The 22637-nt window shown below is 37.6% G+C and overlaps 1 protein-coding gene across 3 annotated transcripts in view; it reads left to right on the top strand.

Moving 5' to 3' along the window:
• LOC6040464 overlaps positions 1 to 2097 on the top strand; it is a 67811-nt gene extending 65714 nt beyond the window's left edge. For all 3 annotated transcript variants that reach the window (XM_038255088.1, XM_038255093.1, XM_038255082.1), the window contains exon 6: positions 1052 to 2097. In XM_038255088.1, the coding sequence (XP_038111016.1) occupies positions 1052 to 1398 (347 nt within the window). In that variant the 3' untranslated portion in view covers positions 1399 to 2097. The remainder of the gene's footprint in view (positions 1 to 1051) is intronic.
• Positions 2098 to 22637: the final 20540 nt, after the last annotated feature.

Below are 22637 nucleotides of genomic sequence, written 5' to 3'. Positions count from 1 at the left end.
GAGAGTTCGCGCGCAACGAACACGAAAACCGAACGGAAAGTGCGCGCCAAAGCAAGTCGCACGAAGGATCGCGTAGAGAACAGATCGTAATCCTGTAAATATCATCGGAAATACAAGTTTAGTGCTAGTGAAAAACTGTGTTTTCGTCCCGGAATTGAACTCCCAAAAGAAGCTTGAGTTTTTACAGTCCGCTCAAGTTGAAGGACAGTCCACCTTGTCCAAAACCGTTGCCAGGAGCCGCAACAAACTTAAAAAAATCATGAAAGTGGCGCTTTTTTTAAAGTTTTTTTTTTCAAAAGCCGAATAACACAAATATTTAAAACACTTACGCCCTTCTCAAATGTCATTATCGAGTGAAACTGGCTCCAAATACACAACAATGGTTTACATAAGCGTAGGATAAAATGTCTACAAAGTTCCATTGACATCGGAGAGGGTTCGGTACAACCAATTCCCTATTTGGCATCGAATTGTTCCCTTGTGATCTTCCTATTGACTAAAATACATTGATTGCTTGCTATTTTACTATTTTTCGTCTACGCCATCAGGGGTGACATTGAGTCTAGGGGGTGAGATTGAGTCATTACAAATTTATGCATTTTTGTATGACCCAATCTCACCCCTAATAAAGGTACACAAAATGATATTTTTTAACTGTGTTTTCCTCAAAGGTGTTTCCAAAAACTCAAGTCGATTCAGGTTCCCGTTTCACCATAAAGTTAGAATATTTTAAAAAAGGTTGATATTTTATAAGATAACTGTTATTGAAAGAGCTATTACACTACTGCAAAAAAACTCGCACTTTTTTACAGTTTGCCTGGATTTGTTTGTTCAAACGTCAACCTGCTTACATTTTGCCTTGCTTGCGAGTTTGGCAAACTGTCCAACACGAAAGAGTGTGAGTTTGTTTGCGGCAGTGTAATGGCTCCTTAACATAGAATACCCATGGCGCATTGGTTGTTTCGAAAATGTTATCTACAATGATTAAATATCGTAAAATTCTAAAATTAGCACATTTCTCTCTTTCATTTTCCCTTCCCTTTCCCCCCAGTCGTCGCCGAGCAGCGCACCTACACCGAGCTGATGGTGTGGCTGTCGATTACGGGCTTCTTCCGCGGCGTTGCCCTGGCCAACTTTACGCTGTGCGTGTCGGAGTACTCGTCGCTGGAAAAACTTCCGGCGGCCTTCGGGTGGCACATGGTGGGCAAGGGCGTGTTTGTGATTCTGTTTGGGCCGCTGATTGGCGCTATCCGGGACTGGACCGACAGCTATCCGATTTGCATCCACGTGCAGTCGGTGTGCATTTTCACGTGCGTTGCGGCGTGGTGCGTCGAGTTTGCGATCAAACGGCTGCGCACGAAGAAGGTGGTGGAGGCGAATCCGAGTGTGGCTGCTTGAACGCGGCGAGGTTAGGTTAGGATTTTACACAGTACTCAGAAAGTCTTTATTTTTCGAGAGATTGTTTGTTTAGTTAGAAGATGTAGACCAAGAAGATGCGTAACCGAGAAGAGACAACCGTAGATTTTAAGAGAGAAAACAAATCCAACTGTCCTGTCCCATCGTAGGTAGTGAAACATTATCGTGTAAGCATGAGACTGCGATATACATTTAAAATGATATTTTTTAAAGAAGCGTTTAGCGTGTAAGTCGACTGTTGTTCGGAGAGTTGCCAGAAGGGGGGAAGTACTTAGATAGCAACGTTTATCAGCACAGTATTAGCGAAAAAAGAAAAACAAAACTATAAGGAAAGTATCGAACAATAATCTAGGATTCAATTACGTTAGAAGCCTTACATTTCCGCGATGAACCTTATAGAGTTCATTGCCGAGAGAGCCTAGATTTCAAGTGTAACAAGGAAGACGTATTGTTAGCAGTTTAAATATTTTAGCGATTAGTCGAAACGCTTAGAGGGCGCGTTGTTTTATCCTAGGAACCACTAAAACGTAATTATTAAAGGTTAAACTATCAAAGAAAAGAAAAAAAGCAGGAGAATCTCGAAAATTTCTCGTTTGTAACAGAGAAGAGAGAATGAAAATGCAAGAAAATAAAACACCTGATGGACAAATAAAAGTGTACACTAAAATTACAAGAAAAAAAGGATCAGCTGTTTCAATTTCATCTCCCTAAACCAAATATTTGCACTTGACCCTTCAATTCCGAAAAAAAAGAGAATCCTAATAGTTTTACGATGTGCGACAAGCACTTTCGGCTTCCAAAAATCCACCAATTTATTCTCAAACACCGACCATTAGCCATTCGATTCGGGATGAATTTATCCGCCGACTTGGGTGGTGGTGGCGTTGGCCCAGATTGAACATGATGGCGAGCCTTTGGTGTGATTCGCTTCGCGTCGCCGGAAGGCAAATTTGCTGCTTAGAACAGCGCTGGGTGGTCTCCCTAGCGCGCCCAGAGGATTTGAACGAAATAAAAGTGATGCGTTGCAAAAGTGCACACACGCTTGATTGATGATTATTGCTTCATTCAGAGAAGTTGGGGAATTGAAAGGGGGGAAATGATGACAAAGTTGCGTTTAGTTTTAAAGTGATTATATTTTGGGTTGATTGAAACGTTGAGATTTAATAATACCAAGCGAGGTCTTTGCATGATCAAGAACATCCCAACATGACAGCAGGGTAGACAACTCACTGAAGCTTTGCGGTATGATTCATGACCACGAGTTATTACAAATAAGTTGAAAGAATTTTTGTCTGGAAACATTCGTATAAAATAACTGGTAAATTATAAAGTGTTATCAGTATTCTTTTAAAGAATAATAACTGTAATCAAGTGTAAAGATATGTGAACATTTAATAATAAATGTAATCATATGAAATTTTTTTAAATTATGTTGTCTTCAACTTGTTATCATCATCATTTTCAAAAACTTTATGATTAGTAATTTTTAAAAGTAAACATTGAAATAATAGGTATTGTTAAGCTTTCGGTTATTTTTCAAAGACTGAATTTTTATGTTTACACCCTATAACAAAATGATGGTTCCATTTTTGAAGTGAAGTTTTTAGGAATTTAATATTGAAATTATTTTTTTTAAAATAAAACTGTCAATGATTTTTTTAAAGAAATTATATCCAACGGTTTGTATTGACTTTTTATAATAAGTTTTTGATTTGAAATCATTCTTCAAATAACAAATACATATTTTTTGAAGTTCAGGAAAAGTCGGGATTTAAGGAGTTATCCTGGTTACATTTACTAAACAGTATAAAATTTTATTATAATTTTATAGAAAATAAAAAGATTCTCCAAACATAGCTTTTTCTGTAAATCCCACAAAACAAGAAAATTGATAAAAATTATAAGTGGTTTTATTTAAAACTGAAGGCCAGAATTATAAAATTGCAATGCAATGAAATGCATAAAATATATGAATGCTAAAATATAAATACTTTTAGACTTCAAGCTACACGAGCTTATAAATCGTGCTCTTAAATATTTCCATACAATCAAACCAAATAAACGATTAAAAAGTATTAACCCGTATAGGCCTGGGTGAAATTGGAATCACTAAAATGGCCATAACTCAGCGAAAACTCAACCAATTTGCATACTTCTTTATTAGTTGGACTCGTTAGAATGTCTATTTTCCGAAAATGACCGGTGGCCGGAGATATTCCGGTGGGTCACTGGGTCAAACTGGGTCAAAAATTGCCATTTTTGGGTCCCGCATTATTTTGTTAATAGAAATCTTGGAAAAAACACATTTTTTCATGTTACGATTTTTGTTCTACCAACAGACAATACTGACCATTGATTTTGCACCACCGGGGATGTTCCGGATTAAGCGGGCAGGTTCCCTACCCCGGGGGAACCGGTCAAGGGACGGTCAGAAATAAAACTATTTCTATCACGGCAATATGGGTGTCAAAGTTCATCATTTTCAAAATTTAGCTCATCCATGATCCCAAAACCACTTTTGGACCGATCTGGCCACTTTGGGGCCGGTTCCCGGTACTCCGGTGGAACCCGGAATAAGGCAAATTACGGGATTATTTCTGAATATTTTTTGGCAGGGCAATATGGGTGTCAAAGTTCATCATTTTTCGCAAAGTGGCCAGATCGGTCCAAAAGTGGTTTTGGTGATCATGAGATGAGAATTGGTTGAGTTTTCGCTGAGTTATGGCCATTTTAGTGATTCCAATTTCACCCAGGCCTATTATAATATAATAATACGGGTTAAATAAAAAAGTGAGCAGTTTTTTTTTAAGAAGTTATAATTATTTTATTATTATAATAATAATTATTTTTTTGCTTTTCATTCGTAGTTTGCATGAATTTGCAAAAAGTTAAATTTGACAAATGAAAAATCTTTTTTAAATTGTAACAATAACTATTTAAAAGATCATGAAATTCTCTAAAATGTTACATTTTTGTTCGTACTTTTGGTTGCTGAGATATTTATATTAAAAAAAAAGAAATAAGAGTTTTTTCTTCATTCAACGGTATTATAAAAAAGATTATATATTGATCTTAAATGACATTATATTAAAATTAGAGCGTCCAATTTCCCGTCCCGGGAAAAAAATTCCCGGGAATTCCCGGGATTTCCCGGAAAAAAATATTTCCCGTTTCCCGGGAAATTTGTAAATTTCCCGGGAATTCCCGAATTACAAGCAGAAGTATACATTTTCCTACCTTTTTGGCACCAATGTTTTGAAATCATACAAAAAATAATAATCGGAGATTTGATTTTTTTATTTCCATCTACTGTTCATATTAACTAATCAGCTGGTTTGTAAATTTCATGTCAAGGTTTAATTCAGATAATATTTATTTCTGAAGCATTCACCACTAGGAATATTGTTTGCTTATATGTTGGACAACAAAACTTACGCTGTTATGGAATGAATATAAACTACTTTATTTTTGACAACCATTTTTAATGTTTTTTTTTGTAATATCATTTGAAAATGAGATATTTACATCTTCCGGCCAAGATCAACATTGAGATTTGTTTGACTTTTTTTTACCTTGAACATGTTGGATGGAAATTGAACTAATATAATTAAATCTTTAAAAAAGGTTTTGTGTAAGAAGAATTTGTTTCTAAGTATTTGAGAAATTACAGTTTGAAGTTATAAATTTATGAAGCATGTGAGCTACCAAGGGCGTAAGATGGTTATATATGAAAAAATATTGTTGAATTTCAACCAATTTTAAATGCTCAAAATTATTTTAATCTAATTGATTTATTGATTTATTAGACTGAATACCAAATAACTAAAGTCATATCATAAAACCATGAAAAACCATTAAAAAACAACTTCGTATCAAATTTTCAAGTAAAAAATAGTGTTTCATGTTAAAAAGCGCTAGAAATTAGATTTTAAAGGTAAATTCAACGATTATTTATTTATTCACAAGTTGATTGTTTTGGTTTTTTTATTTGAACTTTATGGTCACTGAGACAAATTTAAAAGCAATTTTATGGTTGTGGAGCATAGATTTTCACTGTCCGAACACTTTGATTTAAAAAAATCCTTCTCAACAAAAATACTTATAATATTTTCTTTCATTTGGGGCGATTTGAAAGATTTCAAAATTAGAAAGTTTATATATTTTCTCAAAGTTGCATGATTTTTTACAAGCAGTCAAGCCATTAATTAATCCTCACACTAATTTTGACTATTAAAGTTGCTGTTCTATACAATTTCGTTGCAAAAGATTAATCAGAAACAGGTTAGAAAATTTAAAAATTTCCCGGGAAATTTGTTGAAAATTTCCCGTTTCCCGGGAATTTTGTAACCCCGGGAAATTGGACGCTCTAATTAAAATTCGATTCACGAATAGATATCGGCGTTTGAAAACTGAGTGTTGTTTGGTTGACACTTTTTTTGAATTTTAATTTTTATATTATTTAATTCAGCTGAAACTTTTTTGCTGCCTTTGGTATGCCCAAAGAAGCCATTTTGCATCATTAGTTTGTCCATACAAATTTGGCAGCTGCCCATACAAAAATGATATATGAAAATTCAAAAAGGAAAAAAAAAAATTGATTGATTTGGTGTCTTCGGCATAGTTGTAGGTATGGATAAGGACAGCACTGAAAAAAATGATACACGGTAAAATTTTTTATGATTTTTTATTTAACTTTTTGTCACTAAAATTTAATTTGCAAAAAAACACTTTTTTTATATATTTTAGAGGACATCAAATGCCAACTTTTCAGAAATTTCCAGGTTATGCAAAAAATCTTTGACCGAGTTATAAAATTTTGAATCAATACTGATTTTTTCAAAAAATCAAAATATTGGTCGCAAAAAATTTTTTTTTGAGAAAATTCTCTATAACGTCATGATTCGAAATCCGGACACTTAGTAGCATATCATTTTCGTTATAGCTGATTAAAAATCATTTAATAAGTTGGAAATGCATGCAAAATATGTATTTTCTAACAATTTTTCATCAGAATTTGAAAATTAAAATGACTTGTTGTGCTTCGAATCCCGGGCACTGATAAAAGCTGATTCGAAATCCGGACACTTTTGCTTCGAATTTCGGACACTCGTTTTTTCTAATGAATCGCACAAATTTGGACTGAAATGTTAGTGAATGGCATTCTTTAGGTTTCAAATAAGCTGTTAACATTAAAACAATCGATATTTTATACAAAAAATTGCTAGAATTTAAGGAAATCAAAACCATAAATTTCTGCTTTGCCTTCCCGGTGCTTCGGACGCCTATGAAATATTTCACGTGAAATGTTTCGCATTTTTGGTTATCTTATAATTTTATTTTATTTAATTGTTTTGACATTAACTACAGCGTTCAAACAGACTTTAAATACAAGTTGATGTTAGAATTTATCAAATAACACAGTTTTGACATTCATAATGCGAACTTATATTCAAATAATTGATTAAACAAGATGAGGTGTCCGGGTTTCGAAGCATCCGGGAATTCGAATCATGACGTTATTTTGCTTTTGGAACTTTGTTGATACAATCATTAGTTACTGAGATATTGCCATGCAAAGGCTTAAAAAGCAGGAAAATTGATGTTTTCTAAGTCTCACCCAAACAACCCACCATTTTCTAACGTCGATATCTCAGCAACTAATGGTCCGATTTTCAATGTTAAAATATGAAACATTTATGAAATGGGCCAAACCTTCAATATTACGCCCTTTTGAAATGTTAGTCTTGATTTAAAAAATGAAAATATTGTTTTCGAATTTGAAATTGAAATATACGTGATAATTATAAATAAATAGTAGTTTATGCAACAAGTTGCAAAAAGAAGATTTTTTCAGCACGTGTCGTATATTTGTCCAACGAGGTTCACCGAGTTGGATAAATACGACAAGTGCTGAAAAAATCAAGGTTTGCAACGAGTTCCATACAACATTTTTTGCATTTCTGAAAAACACCCATTGAGTGAAATTATAAGTCGAATGTTCATGTATTTTGTCAATAAATCGTTTAAATCAAAAAAATGTTGAAAAGTATTACTTTCCAAAACTAGTGCTGAAAAGTTCAACTTTTCAGCATCCATTTTAGTGCTGAAAAGTAGAACTTTTCAGCATTTGTTTTGAAATGTGTTTCTATTCGATTCTGTTATTTTTAGTATATAAAAGTAGGCTGTTTCGTCACGCGAGAATGACAGGAAAAGTAGGAAGTTTCAAGACGGAATTGCAAAAATAATTATATGCGTTTAGTCTGAAACATGAACTGTATGCATGTATTTAAATTTAATAAGCACAATTTTCTGATGTTTTTTTAAAAGTATTTTTGATAGGCCACGTGGTCTGCCGTCAACCCCCTTCCCCTCACCCCTCCCTCCATGGCTTTTTGTGGCCTTTTTCAGTCAGATTTTCAGGCACCTCCCCCCCCCCCCTAAGGAGGCCACGTGGTTTATGCACGACCCCTTATTGAAAAACCAACTAGAGAAGGGATGTACGTTTTGTCTTTCTTTAAAGCGCCACAACTGGCTCAAAGTGGGACCAAGTTCTGTGCATGTTTCAAAAGTATAAATCATGAGAAAAAGACTTACCAGTTTTATAATAATTTAAAACATAAATTGGATTTTTTCAATGTCTCCTCGGTTTACGGTACCTATGCAAAGTTGACTGCAGCTGTAAATTTTTTTGTTAAAGTTAAATTCCATAATATGTGCAATTTTTAGCATTACTTGAAAATTGCATAAAAACAGATTTTCAGTTTTGGAACGATTTGCCTACTTTACATACCTCAACATGATTTTTTCACTTCAGTCATTGACATTCACTACCAGACAAACAATTCACAAAAAAACCTACTTGACCCAGAAAAAGCGACAAAAACGAAATCCAGCAAAACTCTAACCGGTGGGCGGAGACCGTCGGTCAGCGAGTCAATATTATGAATGCAGTGTGAAAATGTCGGCAAACGCGTTTGATCCTTTTTTTTCCTGGTTCGGTGTCCAACATAACGAAGCATCATCAATGTCCACAACAATGTCCAAAAGGATAAAGATAAGTAGGAGGTGGAGCCCCGAGTCAACGGACGGTCCGTTTGCAAATTTGGTGTCCCTTTTTTTTGTGCAACACAAATGCTTCTCGACTACCGATTCAAGCGTAGCGTAGCGGTACAGATCAAACAGCGAAATCGTTGAGATTCCTCAACTTTTGGCGTGAATTGGCAAATTTCACCGTCTCAATCTTACGATTTTTTTTAAGATTTTCGACTTGACCAAATCCCAGCGGGATTAGTTTCAGTTTCAACCCGGGAAGATTAATTAATTGAATTTCCAACGGGTCGTCATTTTTCACCGATTGGGACGCCATAGGACCCCAGGAAATTCACCTGTTATCGACTCGGTTTGATCAAATATTGATGCCGTAATTAAGTGCCGTGCCATTAGAAGCTAATTTGTCTTCCGCCAAACCGCACAGCGGGAGTTCGGTTGCGGTCCGCCAGAGGTCCGAGCGGTCCCAAGACAAGTGGAATTCCCCGTTGGGATTCGCGTTTTTTCTTTCTTTAGACATCGGGATAGAGCGAGGTCGAGCGCAATAAAAAAGGATCGCCCTTTTTCGGCACTCTGGCCGAGAGCTGAGAAAAGTCATCATTTATAAGAGTTTGAAGAAAAATGGATTTTTTTAAACGATGTCCAGTTCACGGGAATTCGAATGTTTGTTTAGTGTTCGCACCCTCTTTTTTGGGTTGAAAAAGTGGGTCATCGATACCTGATTTTGGACCTTAGAATGTGCGGTTGAAGTATAACTGCTTTGGCGCCTTCACCTTGGGTTGAGGGTCCTACAACAATCTGAGGGCAAACTTTTAAAAATCGAGCGAACGCAGCTGGAGATCGCGGTTTTTATAAAGAAAGGAGGGTCAGTGTTAATGGTTGTGAAGTAATTTATTGATTGTTTTTAGCAGGTTGCAGAGTACTTTTTTTAATGTTTCCAAAATTTGAGTTGAAATGTTTTAGATTCTCCTTGAAATATAAAAAAGTACAGAGAAAAAATGAATGAAAATAGCTTGAAAATTTAAATTTCAAGCTAAAATAATAAAAAAAAAACAAGAGAATAAATTGAAGCCCCGAACATGAACCATCTTCCAAAACCCCGAACTTGAAGTTCATTACCACTTGCTGGTTCATAATTCACCTGAAACAATACCATTTCTCACAACCTGTCTTCCCTCCACAACGTTTTCCTTTAAAATCTCAACACACACTCTCTCTCTCCTGAAAAGTTGTTTCACTCCGTTAAAAATAATTGAATCGTACAGGAAATTATACCTTCCACGTACACTTTGTTTCTGCAACCACAGAGAGCCCCTTCGCATCCTTTATTGAATCAAAACCGTTGAATGGTGCGAGCAACTTCCGCGGGGGCAGCAGGACGACCCCCCGTCCTGAAGTGGGGCACTTTTCATTTAAGCTCTGTAATTACACACAGCCTGGTACTGCTGCAGGTTGCAGGCAGCATTTTCTCACGAGTCAGGGATCTTTCGACCTGGCCGGGATTTTTGGGGTTCCTCAGAGTGCCACGCGAAACAGCCATCTCTCGACTGCTTCTGCTCTCTCTGGTTGTGCATCGGTAAGTCACGATCTGGACCGGAGGCTGCACCAGATCCCGGGGTGGGCGAAATGGGGTCATATGGTACTTTTAAGTGGTGAAATCTGTTGAGTGCACTGAACATTACGCTAAAAAGCTCATTTTACCCAACAAAACCCCCTTGCCATCGCAATCTTCGTGTAAGGTAGATCAGAGGGCACATAAATTACGGACGAATAACCAAACAAATTAAGACGGAGAGGCGAAAAGGGTTCCTCCAACTTGAACAAAAAAAAACAAGAAGATGATATTCTCCCCTCCCCCCTCTGAGTGGAGAAATAAGATCGTGGCCGCGTGGCCCGGCTCCCACCAGGCCAGGTACCAGGGCGCGCGCGAAATCTGGTTCCGGAGGCGACAAGTGGGTATACGCGCATATATCACATCCGAAAAGGGATGCGCGGTGCCGGGTCGTCGGGGGTATGGCTGGTACGACGCCGCCGGGTGTCTGGACGCGTTCCATCACACACACGCGAATCGCGGCCTGATTTGGGAAAACTAGCCATCGATCGGGGCAATGGTGCCAGATGGGTTTTAAAAAACTGAAATGTTTATTTTTTTTCATTGTTTTTGAACAGGTTTTGAGGTTTTAAAAATTCCGTGAACTTGAAAATTAAAATGCTGAAACGTGTTTATATCCACTTGAATGTTAAGGTGAAGCCGTTGATCATTTTTGAAGAAAATTGGCCATCACTATAAAATATTCTGTATAAATTTCATTTCAACGAATATCTGCACCAAAATGAATCAGCAAGTGCCGGTTGTTTCCTTCTTGAAGCCACTGAAGGCATTTTTGCTCTAAATCAAATGTGTTTCAAAATTTATATAATTTTGTGGAACAATCATTGACGCCCAAGTTCGCAATCATTGATTAATGACGATTTCCATAACTTTACAAGGAATGGCATAATCGTTACCAAAAGGAATCAGCATGTGTAGGGCACTATTCTAAACAACTTGTTGAAGGAATTTTGTCAACATATTGAAAGCGAAGCAAAATTTATATCTTTGAACGAAAAATCATAATAATGATGGAAGTCTTCACGTTAAACTCCAAAACAGTACCAAAGTATATCTTTTGAATAACAGTGGTAAAACTGGAGTTTTTTAAATGCCCAATAAACCAATTTTTTTATTTGTTGCCTTCTAAGTGTTGTTGAAACCACCTTGGGTAAGAAGAAAAAAAAAACCCAAAATGAAACAAATTGACGCCGTCATGCTAACTTGTCGTACGTCGCTTTTTGGCGTTCCGAGAAAAACGCGTTTTAACTTGCATTTTAATGTTTGATCTTGAGTAAACAAACACGAGAGCACGCAATGTAAACAATAACAAACACGTTTTGTTTGGTTGACCATTCTGTGCATTGTCCTGAAGTTTGGTTGAATTTGGTTGTTGCAGTCCCGAATTATAACTGAAAATGTTTACGGTAGTCGAGCGTCAAACGCGTTCTGACCTGAAATCCCTTTGGCCAATTGTCGCACTTACATCAATTTTCGGGGTGTATCAAGATAGCAACAAGCACAGAATGACTAGCACGGAGTTTTTTCGGTTTTTATTGAATATAAATTGAGTTTTGGGGATCTATGAAGATCAAAAGGTTGTGAGCTGCACAAAATGGCGTTCCTTACTCGATTTAGCCCAAAATCGACATATGACAAGTTATTACGACAGCTACGAAATGCAAATTTGGTTTATTGGATCTCTTAAAAAAAATATTATATAAATTATAAACAAATTCCAGAAAAGTTAAACTTTTCAGCATTTAACTGGGTGCTACAATAGCAGTTTATGCAACAAGTTGCAAAAAGAGGATTTTTTCAGCACGAGTCGTACATTTATCTAACGAGGTTCACCGAGTTAGATAAATACGACGAGTGATGAAAAATCAAGTTTTGCAACGAGTTCCATACAACGTTTTTTGCAATTCCGAAAAACACTCTTTGGACAGAATTATAGGACATATCTTTCAATTTAATGAAGTTTGATATGTCACCGGTAACCGGTTCCAGATTGGCCAGGATGGCTCAGCGATTAACGGCATTATCAGAATGGACATATCTTTCAATTTCATGAAGTTTGATATGCAACATCATGAATTTTCAACAAAAAAATCAAATTGGCCGTTCATCGGGTACCCGGGAACCGATTAAAGGTTACCCGGAAGTCGCCACTAACACTCCAGAGTGGTTCTGGCAATCGTGTATTATGTTTTTAGTAAGTTTTATGGATCAATTTCAACTATCATAAGAGTATTGGTATCACATATTCGTGAAAAACAGTAAAATATGAACTTTTCGGATATTCCGGATTTCCGGAACCGGTAGGTCACCTGGCCCAGATATCAATATTTGTAGTCAAAGTACAGGTAAATACCTAACGAATGCAACCTGGAGCATCCTGATTGGTTTAAATTTGCCGGAGATACACTGCCGTTCTACGCATAATTGTCCCATGTTCAAAAAAGTGCAACTGAGAAAAACGCGATTGAAATTTTTCGATCGATTTCTGTGTTTCTACGCATAATTGTCCCGTGGGTTCTTATTCGTTCTGTGTGTCCCCAATCGCCTCAGTTAGTAGTTTATCACTCTTATTTATGATCCATTTGCTATACAGTATGTAAACAAGACTCAATGCTTCGTATAACTCATGATTCCGTGAAAGAAATTACTTGGTGGGACAATTATGCGTACACCCAGAACTGGACATCGGCATACGAAAGGATAAAGAGCACGATTCGGTAGTAAAATGGTACTGTGTGCGGACTGAGAGGATAAATCCCGAAACTACCGAGAGTACTTTACTCATGGGTTCATCTTCAAAAAAAAGTTCATCCATAAAAAAAAGTACCGGTACCGAGACTCGAACCCAAGACCTTCGGCATATTGAACCGTGCCTTTGCCGTATGGGCCACCATGGTTCGGTGACTAAGTGGCGGCCATTTGTCCATATAAGCCACTCAATAGGATGAACTGTTCCAATGAACGAATGAACTCGCGAGAGGACTGTACTCTCGCAAAATATCACTTTCCTCACGTTTCTTTTCGTGAGGACTATCCCCTCGTTCTTTAACTTTGGGTGTAGAAGTGTAACGATGGCACAAACAGACTTGGTGTTGTTTTTGATGAGTTTCCGATCAAAGTACTAGATTTTATGGGTTTTTCGAAAAGTATACGACAAAATAAACTTAAAAATGTCAAAAGGTCAAAATCGTTAAAAAATGACATGGGACAATTATGCTTAGAACGGCAGTACAGGTCGTCAAAAAGGCCTTTTTTCGGTTGTAGCCGATTCCCAATGGCCACAGTGACCAAATCCGGTTTTCCAGGTCAGTTTCGGAAAGGGGACGTTTTAAGCTTTCAATTGTGACCAAAAGAACCGGAATCGGTCAAAAACTGGATTTTTGACGATTTTTTAAAGTTTGGGGTCGAAAAGGACCCCAATCCCTTATGTGTTATTTTTTTTATACCAAGGGAAGGTTAAGTTCAGTCAGTCAACGAAACCCAGAAAAAACTATACCGCCTGTTATGGATTGTGCCGTGTTGAACGTCACCGCCGGTACCGGTGAATTCAAGACTGGTATTATCTAAAAAAATCTCCTGATTTAAAAAATCTGAAAATATATTTATCAAGTTCGATTTAGATTTCAATTATACATCTAAAAGTTATGTTTTGATTTCAATATTTTTTAAAAAACTATATTTTTCCAAAAAAAAGCAAGTACAGTCATCCCACATATTCGGAACGGTATCCAGATCGGCCAATGTTCAAAAAATCATAGCAAATCGATAGTTGAACTGAATGATTATTTTACCTTCATTTGAAAGCTTTTCTTGCGATCTTTCGAATGCTGTATCGAACATCTGCAAATTTGAACTTTTATATGAAGTTTTTGAAGAATTACATTGACCCTTGAAATCCACAAATTCGGAACACTTTTTTCTTACGAATGTAAACAAACTTTGGATCTCTCCAGGAGTACATATTTATTACCAAATAATGACTTCACACACTGAAACCAATCAAACTCAAGCTTAATGATGTTTTATACATGGTTTGATAACTTTTTTCGTGTAAATATCAGTTAAATTCAGGTGTTCCACAATTGTGGGAGGCACAATAACATCTCACAATTATGAAACAGGCCATTTTTAGGCGGTGTTTTGCTGCTCTGGACAAAATAGTCTTGGAATGAAGTTTTTGTTCAAAAAGTACTACTTTTACTAGTGAAATAGCAAGATAATGTCCAAATAAAGGTTCAAAAAATAGTAAGGTCGACAGAAAAGCTACTTTTGGCATGCTACTGACAAATTATCATAAAAGTGTTCCGAATTTGTGGGTGTTCCGAATATGTGGGATGACTGTAGCAAGTACAACCAAATCAAATTATTCGCTCTACAGCATTGCCTTGGCGTTCTCGATTGCGAGATTCCTACTCGAAACTAGGTGGCCGAAGCCTTGATTGTTGAGGCAATTGCAAACCTCTTTTTACACCTAAGCTTCCATCCACCCCGGGATTCAAACTGACGACCTTTGGATTGTTAGTCCAACTGCCTACCAGAGACTCAACCGAAGCAGGACTCAGGGAGATGATTCCTACACCTGGATTGAGCTAACGACCTAGAGGGTTAAGGTTAGACCGGGGCCAACATTTACTTCCACGTCTGACGGAAGGCGTGATCAGACAAATCTCGTCTCGAAAAATGCCACCTGGACCGTCTGGGATCGAACCCAAGCCGACCGGGTGAGAGGCAACCACGCCACTGCTTCCGAAAAACCAAATTTGGCCCGCAAAGCCAAAAGGTTGGGCACCCCTGATCTTTCCCATTAACATTCCAACTCCAAAGGCTCAAAAAAAGATGGAACGGTAACTTCAACTCAACCAGTCGGGACGATTCTTTTTTCAGTGATTTGTAAGGATGTCTAGATGATTCTAGAACTTTGCAGAACTCGGTTCGATCAAATCTGTAATTTTTGCGATCGAAAATATCCTGTAATCCTGCAACAATAAAAACTATGTGATTCTGCAAACACTGCTGGGGTTATTCTCATCGTCTGATCCAATTTCACGTAAAGCACATCATTCTTCTTGCCGCTTTTTCTTCTTCTTCCTGGACCTGTTCCAGAACTGATGCGCCTGAATGCCCCCGAAGGAATCCGTACCGAGAAATCGCAAAAAAAAAGAAACGCGAAACAGTGTTTCGTAAGATGTTACTTTTCGCAGTTTTAGATCGCTTTGCTTTGCATAATTTGCAGACACCCCCCTCAACTCTTGCCTCGAGTTCGAGGGATCAGGATTCATCATCGCCTCGTTTGGTGTTTAGATATGAGGGGCATGGCCCGGACCAACCAAGCGGGAAACGCCCCTGATTTTGCGGCTTTGGGACGTCATAAAACGCCGCGCCACAAGAGCGATTCTTGACGAGGTCGACGTCGCGTGGAGGTTTGCCGAGGTTCTGGGACGGACGGGTCAAAAGAGCTGCCCCTTGAGAACTCTCGCTCTGTTTGTTCCCTCTGGATCGCTCGCGCGGACACCGGATACGTATATCATTTTCTGAATCTCGGACCTGAGAGAGGCTCCTCGGGCCTCGGGTCAAGTCCCGGATAGTATGCGTTTTGCCTTCCGATTCTTGCCCCGAATCCAGAAGAGATTTTATTTATTCCTGGTGGAAGTGAATTGAAATAATTTCAGATTTATCTTGGCGAGTATTGTCAGTTTTTAATGCACGGGAAAGGTTGAAAATCCCACCGAAAATGAAGGCTAGAGCAATCAGTTCATCCAGTTTGAGTGAGTTTTGAATCAACCTCTCTAGTGTCAAGATAGTTGATTTGAAAAAAGATACTACTAGGTGAGTTGCTCCCTCTCCAATTCGTCTACCAATTCAGCAGGGCTCGAGGGCTCAATTTCTTCCTCCAACTTTTTGCTTCCCCCAGTTAAATTTGGGAAATACACACTGCCTGGCAAGATCATCTCCCGAGGATCGTTTCTTCCTTTGGCTCTTGTGGTCATTTCCTTCCAGAGAACAGAAAAAAACACAAAAAAATGCACTGACCAGACTCCCCCAACAATTGGCATTGACCGTGATGGTTTTTGGCTTTTCAAGTTTACGATGTGGTTGCTGGTGGATGAGCGAGCATTAAATTGAAGGTGAAGTGCATCTCCCTCGAACGTGGCCTAATGAAGTGTTCCTCCTGGCATTGTTTATGCTCGCAGTTTATGCGCGAGCGTACACACATTTCAAACTTATTTACATGTCGGCGGCAGCGTTGAGGAAGCACATTGTATTTTATGTTTCGATTGGGGGGAGGAAAGGAAGTAGGTTCTGGCCGACGAGCTGGTTTATTTGAATATTGCGATTTGGACAGATCATAATTTTTCGAACGAGAGCAGACTGATCGTTTGAATTTTGAGAAGCAATTTGAATTGGTGATGGCTGATTTGATAGATTTTGTTATCTTAAATAGACATAGCAAAAAATCTAAAATTATTCAGAGAATATTTTAAATTCAGCGAGGGAAAATACTCAAAGAAAAACAAACAACCGTACGCGTCATCTGGGACGTAAAAAAGGTTTTAAATTTGGAAATGGATGTACACATTTTGTTAGTCTGAGTCTGTTCTATCCTAAACCAACCAGAAAAATCAAAATATTGTGCTCTAATATAGTTAAAACTGCTGTCTCAATTCGTCCCAGTTTACGGTATACTATATTAACACAAAAACTCAATTGGATGTGTATTATAAGGCTTTCTAGGCCCAGTGAATATAAGTTAACCCAATAATGACGAACTTCTCGTCACAGTGTTCTGATGCAAACAATCACACAACCCTGCGAGATATGTTGGCTGACATATCGGGCGGCCAGTCAAAAAAACCAGGTAGAAGTCGCCTGACAAAAAACTTTTGCCAGAAAGAGATAGGAAACCTGATGCAAAGAAACGTCCAGCTGTAATGTAAACATACTATGAATGTGTTGGTAAATTTCTGACTAGAAAGCCTTATTGGACAAAAAGTGATATCTTTTAATCTTTTATAGCAGTGTTGCTCAACCGGTAATAAATGTGTCAAACTGTGAAGTGCAAATGGTCATTCTTATATGAAATTGTCTGATCTTTACGATAAAAATATTTTGAAATTTATTAAATCAGACCTAACATTTGAAAACGGTCAAAAATGCTTTTATAGCGGAATTGGGGTTAAATGAACCCTAGATGATTTTTGCGGTGCTAGTAGTTATTTTTATTGGATTTATGGGACATTTTCACATAAGTAAAGTGCATTTTGGATTCCTGCATAAAGCCTCCGCTCTAAATACAGACCGATTTTCAAGATAAAATGTAAAAAATAGGGGTATTGGGGCAAAATGGACCCTTTGCCGTTTTGTGCGGTGGATGAAACCATCATCAATCGATTTCTCATTTTTTTTTACATAAGAAACACTATTTTTCATACCAGGGAACCAGCCGCGTTTAATTAAGTCCGATTTTGGGTTCCATTTTGCCCACTGTGCATTAGTTCAATTAATTAATCGCAATTTTGTGAATTTTAAGACAATTTTCTGCAAAATCCAAGATTTAAGATTAGCTGCCATTCAATTATTTTAACGTTAAGGTTTTAGCAGAAATCAGACATGCATCCGCTCTAACTCCTCTTTTAGAAGAACTTGTTTGGCATTTCACGTAGATGATACCCAGCATGTTGTGCCAGTGATTAGAGTACGCTAATTACGCTTATTTTTAAGGCTCCCGGAGACCCTGAGAGATTATTTTGAAAACCAATTGAGATATACGGTAAGAACCCTTAATTGCACTCAAAGAGCTTTTAAGAAGTTCTTCTTGAGAGCTTAAGAGAACATTTACATGAAAATATAGCTAAAATCGGTTTTCCCAATGAACAAATGTTTTCTACACATTATTTAAGCCAAAAACAAGAGGTTTTTACCTGGCAACAAGCATAACATTACTTTAAACGAAAATGCCATCTAGAACAAGCTGAGTGCCGCTAAAAAGAGCTCTTAGTGCCGATGCATGTCTGGTAGAAATCTTGATTAGAAACCGCCAAGACCTGTGGTTTTCAAGCACATTTTCTAGTTTCATAAAAAAAACCTTTAAGAATAATCACACTAGCACTTTTATCAAAATTTTGGAAAAAAGCGATATAGCCGTTCTTTTTAATGGTCGAACGAAAATGAGCGGCTCCTAAATATGAGCTGTTTTGCCCACCTCTACTTACAATGATTTATGAATTTCATTTGAAATATGTGAATTTGTTTGATACATTAAATCTGCATTGTTTTTCCATAGGTTTCAACTTTGAAAATGTCTAAGTTATATTTGGCAAAAAATAAAAATAATAAACATAAATGTTTTTTGAAGAAATCTTTTTCTCTGAATCTACACATTTTTTGAAACAAGAACCGGTCTTGAATGTTTTTGTTCTTGTCTTCAAAGGTTTGCTGTACTATTTCTAATCTAATCTAATCTTATCAGACCCTAGCACCCTTCTTGTCATTTATTACCATTTGTAGTGCGCCATTGCATTAGAATGCATGGAAACATCACAAGCGTTAAAGCGGCCAGGCCTACTGCGTAAAGCCGCATCGCAGAGATGACTCGTAATTGGGTTGAGTTTGAGCACTGAGTGTTAAAACAACAACACAATTCTGAATCGACAGGGGAGGAAGAAGCGTGGGGACACACCACCATAAGCTCCATGATTTTTGGTTGCATTCCGGGACCCTCTGGGATGGGACATTGTATTTCCATGTATGCCCTGGGACACTACTCGCCGTGGTTATAGCGCCACAACTCGTTCTCTGTAACAGTATTCCTAATTCCAGTCTAAGCCTACCAAGTCTCCATGGCTTAGCATTTTTGCTCGTTAGGAGCGGATGGGAATCGAACCCAGAACCATTTGCTGCTTACAAAGCAAACATCGTAACCAGTCAGCCACGGCCGCTCCCCTAAAGGATTGCTGTACCTACTATTTTTTTTGAAAACAGAAATTTGCTCGAGTTCTGGGATCTTATTGATTATGTTCAGCTGTTCTTTTTTTTGTAAGATTTTTAAAGATTTTTGGCTGTTAATTTTTTTTTCATACAAGAACAGTTCTTTGAAAATTGAATTTGAAAACAATTCATTCCAATCCGCTTTCTAGTGACTCTACCACTGATTCTAGCCGGCGCCGATATTGATCAGCATGATAGGAGACTTCAAAAAGTTGCGAAACGAGGAAAGATAGATATATTTTAAAAGACATTTTTTTTTGCATTTTTTGAAAACATTGCAAAATAATTTTTATTAAATTTTGCGATTTCAAAATAACCTTCATTTAAAGATTTTTTTTGTTCGAAAATTTCAGGTTTTAAAATTTTAATATTTGTTTCAATTTTAAAATCCGACTTTAACTTTTTTATCGATTGTGCTCTCAATTGAGAGCTAGTCCACGAGCAAAGTTTTCATTAGACTTGAATTTTAAATATGATCAAATCAAACCAGAACAAAGTTGTTTGATGTATTTTGTGCCTTAAAACAACACCCTAAAATTTGGGAGCGATTGGTTGCGTCCACACTTTGCGCATTCCATCCCAATTTTGTATGGGAATTAGTATGGAAAAACCCTTTTTTTGCTTTCCTCACCTCATTGAGGCAAGGCTATAAAATCACTCGAAAAATGAACTTCTTAAATACACTTCCTAGATATACCTTCACGTATACCTATCGTCTCAGAATCAAATTCTGAACAAATGTCTGTGGGGATGTGTGTAAACACGATTTTTTCCACACGATTATCTCAGAACTGACTGAACCGATTTTGGCCGGATCCGCCTTATTCTGTTCGTTTTGGGGTCCCCTAAGACCCTATTATTCAATTCAATTAGTTTTTATTAGTAAATAATCAATTCACAATTTCGTAATTCTTATAACCTAATAGAGTTTTGGAGTACCTTTCAACTATGATTTGTACTATAGTTCATTTTGATGTAATTGGATATTCTAACAATGGATTTGCCAACAGAAGGAAAAAATATTTAAAAAAAACCTTCTAAATTTGCTAAGGAAAAGGATAGAGATAGAAAAGCTTAAAACTAGATCACAGTTTGTTTTGTCTTTTGACGTCGAAAAACTTCGCTGCACAAGGCAGCTTATCCGTTGTAGATATACTTCATCATAAGCTCACTCAGAGCTTGGGATTGTTCTGCCTTGTTCCGGCAGGCACGAAAGCGCGTGAGCATCTCTCCAGCAAGAGCGAAAAACTCGGGAAGCGTGAAGAGATCATCTCCGGTAACGTCTGCTTGTCCCGGTGAAGTACCGCTCCCAGAAGCGGCTACTCTAGCGTAAGAACCTCCCAACCGGGAGGGAACGCTGGGTTGGTCGATGGAACCGCTCCGCCGCCAGCTGCTGCAGCGTTCGTGCTCGAAGTCTTTGGAGGTTGGCGGGACGCTGGCGCTTTCTTCTTCTTGTCCTGCTCCTCGAGGTACTTTTTCCGCGCGGCACAGCCACGGAAATTCGCCGTGTGGTTTCCACCACAGTTCGCGCACTTGACGCGCGCAAGACCCTATTAAATTTAATTTTGTTTATTAAAGTATTTAAAAAGTTATGCCAAGAAAAAGATTTTTGTAGATACAAAAAAGGGTGATTTTTTTGCATAACCTCAAAAGGCCGGTTCTTTTTGTTTACGTGCGAGAGTCGCTATCTTGTGATACGTTCTTTTGAAGAGCCGGTGCGGCACTGAGTGAAAAGAATATCGAGCGCGGCACTAGAGTTTCAGTTCCAAGATGGCGGTGAAACGGAACTACCGTGAGTTTTTTCAAAGAAACACTTCGACAGCTCTGAGTGCGGCACTCAGTGTGGAACTAGCCATCAAACAACGTAACATTGCTCCTGTACAAAAATACAGCGTTTGTTTGCTCGGAAATCACGTTCTAGACCAGTTTTGATCAAACTGTATCGTTTGACAGGAGCAAGATAGCACAATGCTTTCTTCGGAAAAGTTTTAGAGATTTTTCTCAATTTCAACGCTATTGTGTTGGTTTCAAAAATTTAGTGGAAAATATAAATGATAAAAATCAAAATGTTGAGTTTTTTTTTCCATTTTCATTACCATACAAAATTGCAATGCAATGCGCAAAGTGTGGACGCAACCAATCGCTCCCAAATTTTGGGGAGTTGTTTGGGGGCCTAAAAGCAACCGGAAAAAACATGTTCTGAAAAATCGACTATCTCGAGCCATCCTAATACCCATCTCGCATTGATCTGCCTGAAATTTTCAGGGGATGTTAGGAGGTATAATTATAGCAAGCAAAATATAATTAAATTTCAAATTCAAAATGCATTTGAAAAAGCCCAAACAATGCAACAAAATGAAGGGTGAAGCATCCCAATTGGTTAAATCTAAAGAATGTTATTGGCATTTATGTGAAAAATAGCATAATTTTCAAACTCAAATAAAAAAGTGTTCCATCCAGATATAAACTGTTTTTCGACCTGGAGCTTGTAGGGGCCATCTGACACAACCACCTGAGGCTGAGAACTCTTTGGGTAAGGCAGTTAAACATGTAAAATTGTCATTTTTTCTTTCAGTGTAATTTTTTTTGGTGTACATTTTTGATGACAATTTTATCCAATTCGTGTTTCTGAGCCAATTTCACAATAGAAACATGCATTAATCTGTTCACTTCATCTATTTTCATCCTTTGAAAATATAAAGTAAAAACAAAACTTCAAATCACATCAAATGTAAATTTTATTAAAAATTAGGTTCGTTTCCAAGGATACTAGATTTCATCAGAAAATTGGTTATATTGATCAAAAACCCACATCTCCGCTAAAATTGGACTATATTTTCTTCCAATTTGCCAAAAGTTATAAAATCTTAAAGAGAAAAAAAGGGTGACAATGACTATCAGAGCGTTCAAGTGTTATTATATACCCAGAACTGGGCATCGGCATACGAGAGGATAAAGAGCACGATTCGGTAGTAAAATGGTACTGTGTGCGGACGGAGAGGATAAATCCCGAAATTACCAAGAGTACTTTACTCATCGTTCATTTTCCAAAAAAGTTCATCTATCAAAAAAAAAGTACCGGTACCGAGACTTGAACCCAAGACCTTCGGCATAATGAACCGTGCCTTTGCCGTATGGGCCACCATGGTTCGGTGACTAAGTGGTGGTCGTTTGTCCATATAAGCCACTCATAGGATGAACTGTTCCAATGAACGAATGAACACGCGAGAGGACTATACTCTCGCAATATAGCACTTTCCTCACGTTTCTTTTCGTGAGGACTATCCCCTCGTTCTTTAACTTTGGGTGTAGCGAAGTGATCGTGCTATTTTGTCGCAAGTTGCATTTTGACGTTCCGTAAAAAAGTGTTTTAATGTTTTGCCTGAAATAAACAAAAGCAAGACACGCGAACGAATATGAACCACCCTAGGTCATCTAAGACCACCCTAGTTGCCATAAAAACCAGGTTCGATCACGTTTGTCCACAAATCAATTTTACCTGCATTTGAGCTCACTGAGAGCTGTTTTGATACTGATTAATGCGATATTCATGTAAATTTTCTCATAGGGCATGGCA

Source organism: Culex quinquefasciatus, chromosome 1 (genome assembly GCF_015732765.1).
Source record: "Culex quinquefasciatus strain JHB chromosome 1, VPISU_Cqui_1.0_pri_paternal, whole genome shotgun sequence".
Classification (NCBI taxonomy): Eukaryota; Metazoa; Arthropoda; class Insecta; order Diptera; family Culicidae; genus Culex; species Culex quinquefasciatus.
Note: the sequence above shows the minus strand (reverse complement) of the source record. Positions and strands in the feature narration are given on the sequence as shown.